The sequence below is a fragment of the Phyllostomus hastatus genome, unplaced genomic scaffold (genome assembly GCF_019186645.2).
Source record: "Phyllostomus hastatus isolate PE091 unplaced genomic scaffold, TTU_PhHast_1.1 phas_contig_38, whole genome shotgun sequence".
NCBI classification, from domain to species: domain Eukaryota; kingdom Metazoa; phylum Chordata; class Mammalia; order Chiroptera; family Phyllostomidae; genus Phyllostomus; species Phyllostomus hastatus.
In genome coordinates this window covers 25,393,381-25,405,541 of record NW_025333869.1, presented here as the reverse complement: position 1 = coordinate 25,405,541, position 12,161 = coordinate 25,393,381, and the positions used below count along the sequence as shown (strand labels likewise).

General features: G+C 53.5%; 1 protein-coding gene across 1 annotated transcript in view; it reads left to right on the top strand.

Annotated features, from left to right (window-relative positions):
* CDH23 (cadherin related 23) overlaps positions 1-12,161 on the top strand; it is a 412,088-nt gene that overhangs the window by 33,178 nt on the left and 366,749 nt on the right. Inside the window, exon 2 of the mRNA XM_045841835.1 lies at positions 10,631-10,702. Coding sequence (XP_045697791.1) covers positions 10,636-10,702 — 67 coding nt within the window. The 5' untranslated portion in view covers positions 10,631-10,635. The remainder of the gene's footprint in view (positions 1-10,630; positions 10,703-12,161) is intronic.

The following is a 12,161-nucleotide window of genomic DNA, read 5'->3' as shown; positions in this document are numbered from 1 at the left end:
AACTTTTTCATTTAACGAAGTACAATTTATCTTTTTTTATTGTGTGTGCTTTTGGTGTTTGTTATATCCAAGAAATTTGTGCCAAATTTAATGTCATGGATCCCCTCTGTGCTTTCTTATATGGTTACATAGATTTCAGAGCATTGGCATCAGCCATTTGTTGTCTTGATAAAGTCACATTACCTACCACTGCAATAATCATTCACTCTCACTCCTGTGTCTGTGGGTCAATTGGAGGGCTAGCAAATTTAGGTCAGCCAGGGGTAGCTGACCTAAATTCTGGGCTCTGCCTGGGGCATGCTCTTCTCAGGTTGAAAGACGGGAGCTCAAAAGGCAAGACCCCTGGGCACAGGGGTCATTCTTCTGCTAATGCAAAGGTTGGCCTGAGTATCCATTGGTCAGAGCAAGTCACACGGCTGAGCCCAGCATAAAGGGCAGAACATCATACTCTGGCCACCATGAGACCCCAGCGGGGGTGTAGATGCCTATTCCTATTTGAGTGAAGAGTTAGGACCCGAGATTTGATCGACCACAGTGATGGCCAAGGGGTGGGAATGAACTCAGCAGGTTTGAGGCTGAGAGGGGGTAGTGGGCCTGAAATATGCTGATCCAAGGGGTAAGGATGAAAGTGCCACTTACTAGATGCATTGGGTATTGATTAACTGAATAAATCAAAAAAATGTATCCATGGAAGCAAATTTACCAAGATGGGAAAGGCAAAAACAGGAACCTATTTGGAGAAGAAACTGAACACTTCCAGATAGGTGAAATGTTAGAGACATCCAGGAGGAGATGTTAAGTGGACAAATGGCTCTAAGAGGTAAAATAGACTTTGCTTGCAAGGAGTCAAATCTTTTGGGAAAAGGATGGTGTGTGCATGCCTAAATAATCCACACAGCTGGGATAGCTGCCTTCAAAAATCTAAGAGGGTTGAGGGGAGATGAGGATCCCACTTCTGGCAAGGACCAGGATGGCTTCGTGGAAGGAGTGGCATCAGTGTTATGCCTTCAAGATGGAGCCAGGTGTGCTGCAATTGGGGGGGGGCGGGGCGGGGAACAAGCTGGCCAAAGCACAGAGGGAGAACACAGGTGTGGTGACTGGTGGTGACCCCAGTGAGGGGACGACGCAGATTTCAGTACTGTCCCAGAGCACTAGGCAAGGTGCTATTAGCTACAGCCTTGCTGTTGAGTCGGGGGGGACAGGAGAAAGCTGGCCTTGATCGACCCCATTTTCCTCCGAGCTCTGGTAGGGCTGGAGGCTGAGGATTGGAAGCCTTAGCTGCCTTTCTTGGAGATTAAAAAAGAGTGAGTGCCCAGTGCTGCAAAGACATGGGGAAACCAGCCTTTCCTAACTGCCGAGGGGAGCGCGACTGGATGCATCCTCCTTGGAGTGTGTCAACAGCTAGAAAACCATGAAAATGTCTTCTTCCTAGATGTAGTCATACATGTATGTAGACATAGCAATACAAGATATCCACCGTGGCTTTGTCAAAGGAAAAGGTTAAAAACAACCTACGTGTCCATCAGCAGCGGACTCATTAAATCAGTCACGGTCTCCCCGTATAGAAGAAGACTCCGCAGTTGTCGAGAAGAACGAGGCTGCCCTCTGTACACAGAAACAGAACAGTCTTCAGGATGCACTGTCACGTGAAAACGCCAGGTGCAGGACAGAATGAATAACATTCGGATTTTTTGTTAAAAGAGGGGGAGGTACCTGTGTGCTGTGCCCTTACACATGCACACAGAACTTCAGGAATGCTACCTCACGGGTGGCCTTTGGGAAGGAGGCGTGGGGCTTGTGGAGAAGGGAGACTCATCCTGCTGCACACCCTTTTATGTAGTTATTTGCCATGTCCAGTATTACTTCCAGACAGAATAAATCAAAATATATCTTCCGCTGAATGATTTTTTAAAAATTATAGGTTGAGGGGACTCAGAGACACCAGGCTCATGTGGAGGATGCTGGCCACTATGACACCACCTGGGGTCTCAGGTTGTGCCCCTCCCAGCCCTGCCTCACTCACCTGCCCCCCCCCACCCCGCCCCCAGGCATCTCTCAATGGGAGCTTGAGGGAAGGACCCAGAGGAGGTCATAAGAACAGAATGGCGTTGAGATGGTCTTTTTCCCCCTCCCAGGTAGGGGCCTTCTTAGTGACCTTCCATCACAGCAGCCTCTCTGCCCAGAAGCCTGCATAGTGTGGGCTTTGAAGCGTGGCCATTGGTGGCTGACAGTGGCTTGCCCATTAGCGGCCCTAATGGTATCGTCTGCAGGTGCCTCCTTGCATGCATGAACCTCTCTGTGTGTAGTGGTGGTGAATAATCCCCAAATTGTATTTGATTTCTGCAGTGTATTTTTGTATTTCTATTCAAAGTTGAGTGCGTCCGATTTTATGGGAATTTATAATAGTTCAGACTAAATCGCGGCGCCCTGCTGTGAAAATCTCCCACTCCGAGGACCTGAGCCACTGCTCAGACGTCCCCTCCTGCCCTCCCCTCCCCTCCCCTCCCCTCCGGCTCTGTCCCATCTTGCCCCTTGCCTGCTGGAATGAGAGGCAGGGCTGTCACCAGGCGTAGTGTACCCTCTGCCCCCACACTTCTGACTGGGCTGCAGGGAGAGGTGGGGCACTACGACTATGAGGGTCCTGCCCAGGAGTTGGGGCCAGAAGGGGCTGGTTTCCCAGAAAAGGGGAGTGTGCCTTGCTCTGAAGCAACAAGGAACACACCTTCCAGTTCCTGTCCAGGAAACCAGCCTGCAACAGGCTCCATCTTTGGTTTGGTCCAGAAGTGTTTGGTCAAACCCCTACAGATGCAAGGAGCCTGCTTCTTTCAGCCTGGCGGAAGGTGTAGAGACGGGAGGGAGGGGCCCTCCAAGGTTGGGCTGGAGGACCCATCTAGGTCGTGGGCATCTTTTGGACACATCGCCTGCAGGAGCTCACAGAGCTCAGTCTGTGTATATAACCATTTGAGTACACACTGTGCTTTAATTAAAAAAATTTTTTTAAACCTCACCCACGAATATGCTCATTGATTTGAGAGTGAAGAAGGGAGAGAAAGAGAGAAATATCAATGTAAGAGAGAGAAAAAAAAGTCAGTTGCCTCCCTCATGCACCCCAGCCATGGACTGAACCTGCACCGTAGCTATGTACCCTGACTGGGAATCAAACCCACAGCCTTTTAGTGTACGGGACAATGCTCCAGCCAACTGAGCTACCTGGTCATGGCAATATACACTGTTCTCTTAAACTGTTAGTCCTCACCAGGGAAAGGAGAGCCCTCAGTACAGAGCTGAGTTTCTGACCTGGGCCTTACCTCGAAGGCCTTGGTTGAAGCCCATTCTGCTGTTTGTGGGTCCCCACAGATGGAACACGGAGACGTCCTGCTGGTGGTGGGCAAAGTCAGAACTCCTGCTCCCAGTGTGCGAAGGTAGCGTGCTGGGCTCGCAGGGCAGAGAGGCAGGGCCTCTGGCCGTGGACCCACTGTCTGCGAGGGAGGGAGCTCCCTGTTCTTAGAAGGGACTGAGTGAGAGCACAAGGTGCAGCTAGCCAGAGGGCCACTGAGGGCCTTCCCAGTTCCTCCGGTGTTCCGACCTGGCACGGCTGCCTCCAGGGAGGCTCAGCAAAGTATAGGAAAGAAATCAGAGTTGTCTGTTCGCAGGCTGGCAGTGTTTCAGCAGGGTGGGCATAGGCTAAGCCTCTGATTGTAAAAGTGACAGGCGTGTGTTATGGAAAATTTGGAAAATACAGAAAGTATGTAGAAGATCAAATCATCTATAGCCTCACCAGATAAAATCACTGTTTCACAGAACTTTCCAGTACATGCAGCGCCCCCCGCACACACGCACGTGTGTATATCCACACACGGGCCTCTGTGGGCTTCCTGTGGGTGCCCCGCAGTGGAACCAGTGCCCTGTTGGGGGTCTGGGCCATTCCGCTGTCATAAATGATGCAGCAGTGAACGTTTCTGAGGCTTAGTGTCCGTGCACAGACATGATTTCTGCAGCCCGCTCTGCGGAAGTGGAATGGGTGGGCCACACAGGCGTCCACATTTCGAGGCTCTTCGTGCAATTTTCAAATATTGATTGATTCTCAGCTGTGTTGCCTCAACTTTAGGGTGTGGGAGCCTTGGGAATCCTGTCCCTCTGGTGGCTTTAAGGACCCCTTACATGCCTATGACTCCCACATTTGCACCTCCAGCTGCACCTCGGGCCTGAACTCTAGTTGGGGGCACTTTGTTGTCAACAGCCATGGCAAAGTCACCACATCCCAACCTGAACTTCTGCTCTTGCCCCTTGGCTAGTTCCACCCACAGCTGTCTCCCGTGCTGGTTAATAGCCACTCCATTCTTCCAGGTGCTTGGGCCAAAATCCTCAGGCTTGGTTCTTTCTGGCAGAGCCACATCCTTTTCAATAGGAAATTCTCTCAGATCTGCCTAGAAATATGCCCAGAACCTGCCAGATCTCACACCCCGCCCCCACGTCCCTGGCTGCAGCCCCCAATCATCTCTGGCCCACATGGCTGCACTAGCCTCTGTGCCTGTCTGCCTGTTTCTGCCTTTGCCACCTCCAGTGAGTCCTCAGCACAGCAGCTGGAGAGCTGCTGTAACACTCGATTCATTCATAGCACTCCTGGCTGTCTGAAGACCACAAGTTCCAGTTTACCCACGTCAGTGGCCGACAGAGGCCGTCCTGGGCCTGTTGTCTCCCTCCCTGGCCTCGTTTCCTGCAGCTCTCCCCACTGTGCACCCTGTTCTAACTACGCTGGCCTCCTCACTGTTCCGTGAGCACACTAGCACAGTCACCTCAGGACCTTTGCACAGGCTATCCCCTCTGCTTGGAAGGTGTTTCTCCCAGGAATCCACATAGAGGCTCGCTTTCTTGATTCCTCATGTGTTTTCTCATGTGTCACCTTCAGTGATACTCAGATGACCCTTGACTCTGCTCCTTTCCTCATTCCTTAGTACTTGCCTTCTGAACAGTCTGTAGAACTCGCTCATCTGCACTGTCTGTGTTGGTCTTTCCTGGGAGTGGCAGCTCCCCCACCACAAGGTTTCAGTTTGTTTTTGCCTGTACTCTGGTGTCTAGCACGGTGCCTGGTACACAGCAGAATGTCCAGGCAGACATGTGCAGTGTGGCCAGACCTGGCCCAGCAGCCTCTCCCTGCAGCTCAACAGCTCTCTGGGGTGTAAGTGGAAGCTTTGATTTGATTTGGGGAGTGATTCCCGTGTGTGGTGACACCCTGGTGCTGAAACTGTGCCACCCGCCGAGCCTTCCCTGCCGGCCCGAAGCCCAGACCTGCTAGAGCAGCAGGTTCCCATGAGTGGATGAGAGGAGAAGGTGGACCCAGTGTGATTAGGGCTGTGCCCTGAATCTGCATAATTTTGTAGCCCACACCCACCAGGGGCAAGGGGGTTGTTAGCCTCTCGAGGATGGTGCTGCGGGGAGGCAGGGAGGGTGAGGCGGGGGCGGGGGGGTGGGCCATGGCTGGCACTGCTTACATTGTCTTATTGGTGCTGGTACCAGAACCAACACCCATGGGATAACAACAGCCCAGAAGGCAGACTAAAGAGGAACCTGCCTGCCATCCCCGCCTCATGCCTTCATCCTGGCACATGTGGCTCGGCCTCCCTTCTGGCCCCGGCACACGGTGGCTCTGAGGCATGTCAGAAACCTCACCCAGCTCTGCTCATTCGCCTCTGAGTGAAGGCAGGCTCCTTCCCAGGCTCTCCCTACCAAGCCCTTGGCCTGGGCCCTGCCCTGGGGCAGATATCTGAGCTCAGCGAGGGTTAGGGCTAAGCTGGAGACTGACCTGTAACAGCCATCAGAATGGGGTTCAAATCCAGACTTGACCACTCACTGGCTCTGTGACCTTGGACACATGACTTAACCTCGCTGAGTTCCAGCACACGCAGAGCACCATATGTCCAGGGCCTGGCATATAACATGTGCTCCGTAAATGTCGGCATTATAATCCCTTGAAATCCATGCAGCTCACAGCTCACCTCCTCTAGAGGAACTTGAACTTCTCTCTCCTGGTGGCCTGAGCCGTGACAGTCTCACTCACTTGCTTGGCCCCTAGCACATGCTCCCAGCCATTTTCACAGCCCTGTAGCCTCCAACAGTGCCTGGCACAGGGCTTGGCACGAAGAAGGGCATGAGAATTAGAAGTCTGAGGGCTTTGGGGCCTGGCTTTGTTTTCTTGGCTGTGGGTATGTCTGAGCAATTTCTGGAAGGCTCCCTGTAAGATTGGCTCTAAGCTAGGCCCCGAGAGATTTGGGGGCAGCTGGCCGTGACCCTGCTCATACTTCTGGGGCAGGTAGTTGCCACATCTTCCCAGGCCCAGGCAGGGAGCTCAGCACAGAAGGGTGTGTCTATGTTTTCCGGTCTCAGCGGGAACTCAGGCCTCGTCCTGAGCATGGTGCGTCCTCACACACTGGATGAGGCCCTGTAGTTCTGCTGGGCAGGAAGTCAGATGGCCAGGAGGCTGTTGCTCAGGGCAGAGCAAGATCAGGCTCTCCCTGGGGGACACGTGTCACTCTCCACAGCCCCAGTGCCAGCAGCCACAGGCGGCATCTATCACAATGCCCTGCCTGGAAGTGGGGGCCCAGGTCCTCTTGTCACTGCCATTGGCCTCTGCTGCCTCTGGGCCTTGCTTTCCTCCGCAAAGCCAAAGTGGCCAGAGGAAGAACAAGATCTGGGATATCAGGGAAAACCCAGCAGCAAGATGGCCCACCTTCGCCTGGCTGTTTTGCCTCAGTCTTTGAAGTCTGTGCCACCTTACCTTAGTGTCTGTGCCACCTTGTGCCCCAGTGGGGATGGAGAGTCACGATGGAGGGAAGATTGTCCCTGCCTCTGGATGCTCTGGAGGTGGCCCCTGCCAATTCTGCACAGTCGGGACTATTTTGGCCGCCCCTGATTGACAGATGGGGGCACACACTGAAGCAGTGTGATCACCTGTGAAGGGGAAGGAGGTGATCAGACATTTAAGGAGAGAGGCTGGGGGCGCAGGGTGCCCAGCAGTGTCGGAGCCGGAGCCAGCACCCTGGAAAGCAGACACATCAGACACATGTATGTGTTGTGTGTGCGTGCTCACTTCTTGGCAGACATGTGTCCTGTGTATCATGTTGGGCGTGTGTACTGAGCTCTCGGAGGAAGGGGCTGCGCCTTGCCCTCTCACAGGTGAGGGAACAGGTGGCAGTGGCGGTGTGAAGAGTGGAGTGGGAGGATGGAAGTAGTGTGGGGCTTGGTTCTGGTCCTACAGTGGGGGACTTCAGACTTCAAATGCCGAGTCTTCATTTCCTCGTCTGTGAAATGGGGACAAGATATCTATGTCATAGAAAGGTTTTGGGAGACTAAATAAGAATAGTACCCCATGACAATCCCTGGCCTGTGGGAATTTTCCCTTCCTTCCTCCTTCCCTCCCTCCCTTCCTTCCACCAAGAACGTCCTGCAATCCCTGGCAGAATGGTGCGCTTTCTCCAGCCATTCCTAGGTGACGTTCTCAGCAGGTTTTGTTTAATTCTCATAACATCTGGTTTGGAAGCGCAGAGGGATGGAAAAATTTTTTAAAGACACTCACTCGCTATGAGATGTCAGGTTGTCACTTAATTGCCCTGTGCCTTGGTTTCTCCACTTGTAAATCAGGGCTAATGCTAGCAATGCTAGCCAGCTTCTTCGCAGGATAGAGTAGAATAAAGATAACAGATGGAAAGTGGTTTGCACATTTAGAAAAAGGCGCCATGCTCAGCCTCACTAGTAGTTAGAGAAATGCAAATTAAAGCCACAAGGCTGTACCATTTTTCACACGTCTCATTGGCAGTCATTTAAAAGAGTGATGGCTTCCAGGTGGGCACAGAGGCCCTCTCATGCCCTGCTGGCAGGAGTGGGAACTGCTACAACCTTTCCAGAAGGCAATACGGCAGAGTTGAGCAGCTTATGCCCACACTCTGCGTTGTGTTTAATTGACCCTGTGATCCCTCTGTTAGAGAACCAGGCTCAGGAGCCACCGAAGTCCCGGGCTGCTACCTGTATCGGGATGATCACTTCGTAAGTTATGTAAATGTCCGATCACTGGGCTGTACACCTGAAACTAACATAATACTGTATGTCAACTCTAATTAAAAATAAATTATTAAAAATATAAATAAATGAAAACATAAGCCCCCTTCCAATGAAAAAGTGCAGTGCAACATCGATGTGCAAAATGAGAGCATCAAAGTCCCAACACAGGGACCTGCAGAGATGTGTCCATGGTGGCACTGCCTGGGGTGGCAGGAACCTGGAACAGCCAAATGCCCAGCAGTGGGCATTTCCAATACAATACGTCACACTGTGAACTATCACTCAGCTCTTAAAAAGGAGGAGGTCGACATAGCAGTGTTGACCTGCAGGGTTTTCTGTGAAATATTATGACATGAGAAAGGCAAGGTGCTTTTGTGCGTGGAGACTGCGTTGTTCTGAAGCTGAACGGCAGACCCTGCTCCATACACGTGCGCATGGCGAGCGCCCTTGCCTGGGTGCAGAGAGGGCCTGGGGGGGAGCATGCCCGGCCCAACCTGCCACTCGGGTTATCAAACCAGTCATGTTTGGCTCACAAAAATGGAATTATTTGCTAACATTTAAAAATTGTATTCATGTAAAACACCAAATTTCCAGCTATTCATTGAGAAAAATCAGAACCTCTGGACACCCAGGGTCCACATTCCCTCTTGGCTGAAACACACCAGCAGCTGTTACTTTTGGACAGAGCATGTGGCCTTGGAATGACCACTGTCCCCAGCCACCAAGTGTCTCCCTCATTAATAGCCCCTGCCTGGCCCCTGAGAAGCTGCAGGTTGCACCCTGGGATAGGCCGTTGGTGTTCGGAAACTCGAGGGGGGTGGGGGCAGGAATACAGAGAGATGATGAGGGCATTTGTCTTTATCAAAATATATCTTAGAATCTTTTATTCTTCAGATGACTGCTTCACACCTAGTAATTAGGACACTTGAAGTACAACATTAGGAGAAAAACAAAAGGGCGCCATGGGCCACTGCACGTTGCGTGAGTCTGGACCACCTGGGGGGTCACTGCATTGTCGTCCACTCAGGCACAGGGCATGGAGAGAGGCCACACCAGGCATGGAATATGGGGTCTGACCTCCTGGCCTTTTTTGAATTTCTTGTGCCTAGATCCTGCAGAAATGTGGAAGAATCTAAAAAAAAAAAATCCCTTCCTTTAGTCCTGACCGGTGTGGCTCAGTTGGCTGAGCATTGTCCCACAAAGTGAAAGGTCGCCAGTTCAATTCCTGGTCAGGGCACATGCCTGGGTTGCAGGCCCAAGTCCTTGTTGGGGGCATGTGAGAGGCAGCCCATTAATGTTTCTCTCACCCACTGATGTTTCCCTCCCTCTCCATCCCTCCCCCGCTCTCTAAAAATAAATAAATAAAATCCTTTTTTATAAAGTCCTTTCCTCTGGTTCCCTTTACCTCCCCGTGTTGTTCCTGATCACTTATTGATAAGGGAGGCAGCACGCCAACTTGGGTCCAGATGCTGGACCCTCATTCACTAGGTGGGGGTCTCTGAGCAAATAGTGTCGTGACTCCCAGCCTTCAGACCCTGCCTGTGGACTGGGAGGGCGACCCGCCCAGGCAAAGCGCCCAGGGTATGCCCACTGCAGCATGCTGGGCCAGCCGGGTTAGGCCTGTGGGGGTGCAGAGGTGAGTGGGCCAGGTCCCGGCACTGACAGGGCTGACGGTTCCGTGGGAGTAGCAGCTGAGGAGCCCAGGCCCCTCCCATGTCACTGCCAGTCTTCAGGGAGGCCTGTCCTGAGCCACTGCGGGGGTAGGAAGGAGCCAGGGACCATGGCCCTGCTGTAACGGGGCCAGGTAGGCCACTCTCCACCGCCCTTAGAGATGGGATCTTGCCCTGCCCAGCCTCTGGGGGGCGGGCCCCAGATCTCTCTGGAGCTTAGCTCTGAGCCCCTGTAGTTTCAGCTCCAACTTTCCAAAGACTTGTTGAGGGGCCCTGGGTGGGTCAGCTCCCCTCTCTGTGCCTTTTTGAACCCTGTAACTCATAGGTAATGTTATGGGATAATATGGTAGATATTTAGAGACAAAACAAAACAGAAAAAAACATGCCTGTCAAGCACTTAGGCTGGGGTGAGGCAGGGGTAGTGGGCCCGCCAAGCCCACTCTTAGACCCCTGTCTCCCTGCTCAGTACCTGTCTCCTGTCCCTGTCCCCAGACTGACCAGGCTCCATCACTCACCCGGAGTGCTGTTCTGGAGGATGGAGGCAGCAGCTCCTCCTTCCGCCCACTGAGCCCAGGATATGTCATGATCCTACACGGGTGCCGCTGAGGAGCTTCACCCTTGGCTGAGCAGCCGGCCCCCACAAGGACAAAGAGGGCATGTTGCCCCTGCCCCCAGGCCAGTCTCTCCCAGGCTGCTCTGTAATACCGGGGATTGGATGGTGATCAAACCCAACTACACAGACCCTCCCCAGCCTGCCTCTCAGTCCATTTGAGCTGATTCCCTCCTTTTCCTTCTCCCTGGAGCTGCAGGGGTGGGGAAGCACTAGAGGGCCTTAAAGAACAGCTCCCCCACCCCAGCCCCCACCAATAGGAGGATTCTCATGCTCGCTTTCTTTGTGTCCCCAGGAGCCATGAGGTGCCACGTTGCTACCAGCTGCCACGTGCTCTGGCTTTTTGTGCTGATCTCTGGATGCTGGGGTAAGTTTAATTCTTTTTTCCCTCACAGCCAGCACGGGAGGGGGCTGCCCTGGGACTCCGGAGATCGTGCCTTGCTGCGTGACTGGGTACACACTTCCCTCTCTGGGCTTCTGCAGGTCTCGCAGGGCTGAAAATACCCATCCCCAGGACCTGGGGCACTGGAGGGGGTAGGAGGAGCCTTGAGAAATACTTGAGCTCTAAGGGAAGGAGGCATCTGTGACCCTGAGCCGTCCTTCTGGGATGCAGGACTGGCCACAGTTGGGCTCAGTTTTCCAGCTGTCTTTTGAGTACCTGCTGTGTGTGTCTCCTGTGCCAGCTCTGGGGGTATGGAAGAAATGACTCATTCTTGAGTTCAGAGGTTCTCGGGTGAGAAAGACCTACCTAGGGTTTACTCTGATGTGGGGTGAAGAGACTGGTTGGTATTAAAGGACTTACGTGGCTCCAGAGAAGCCCATCGGAAGGAAAGATTAATGGGACCGGCAGGGATAGGAGACACCCTGCCAGAAGGGAGACATTCAATCTGGGCTTTAAAGACTGAGAGGTAGTTTTAAGATAGGGGTTTGGGAAGTAGGGGATCCTGCAGGAGGGAAGAGCCTGAGCAAAGGCGAGGAGGCGAGGGGCCTTTTCTCTCTGCAGGGAGGACCAGCCCTCCTCCTGGGCCTCATGGCAGCCAGGCCAGGGCCAGCTCTAGTGCCCACCGAGGAGGCCAGGAAAGACCTGGGCATATGCCTCTCCTGGACCGCAGGATCGAAGAGCTCCGTTCTGATCTGAAGGAAGGCCAGGGCAGCAGGCACAGCTGGCACCATGCCCCTGGGGTCCAGGGTGTCCCTGGGGAAGAACTGTGGGCACGGTGTACCTGGCGACAGGCAGATGCATTCCTGAGGGAGGCCAACTTCTCCCACTCCAGGGAGCCAGGAGCCTCTGCAGGAAGCCACAGCCTCAAGCTTGTTGGAGTGACACTGGCATCCTGCTGCCGGGAGTCCTGGCCACTCCTGCCCTCTCTGGGCCTCCATGCCTGGAGGGGCCTCCGCTGAAACGCTCCTGTGACGCAGGCTCACTGCCTTCCAGGAAGCCCAGGGTCACGGCGCAGTCACAGAGACTCTCAGGCAGAGCCAGAAGGGGTCTCAGACCCTCCCTCACTCCTGGCCCACTCTGCAGAGGAGAAGCTGATGCCCTGAGAAGCAGCCGGCCCGAGGTCGATCAAAGCAGGGCTCAGCTGGGCCTCGGCTCGGGTCTCTGATCCTCCACAGCGGCTTTGTTGTTTTTTTAAATCCTCATTAGAGGACATGTTTTGTTTTGCTCATAGAGAAAGGAAAAGGGAGTGAAAGAGAGCTTAGTGGGCAAGAGAAACATCGATTGGTTGCCTTTTGTACGTGCCCTGACTGGGGATCGAACCTGCAACCTTTTTGGTGTATGGGCCAACGCTCCAACCAACTGGGCTACCTGGCCAGGGCCGTGG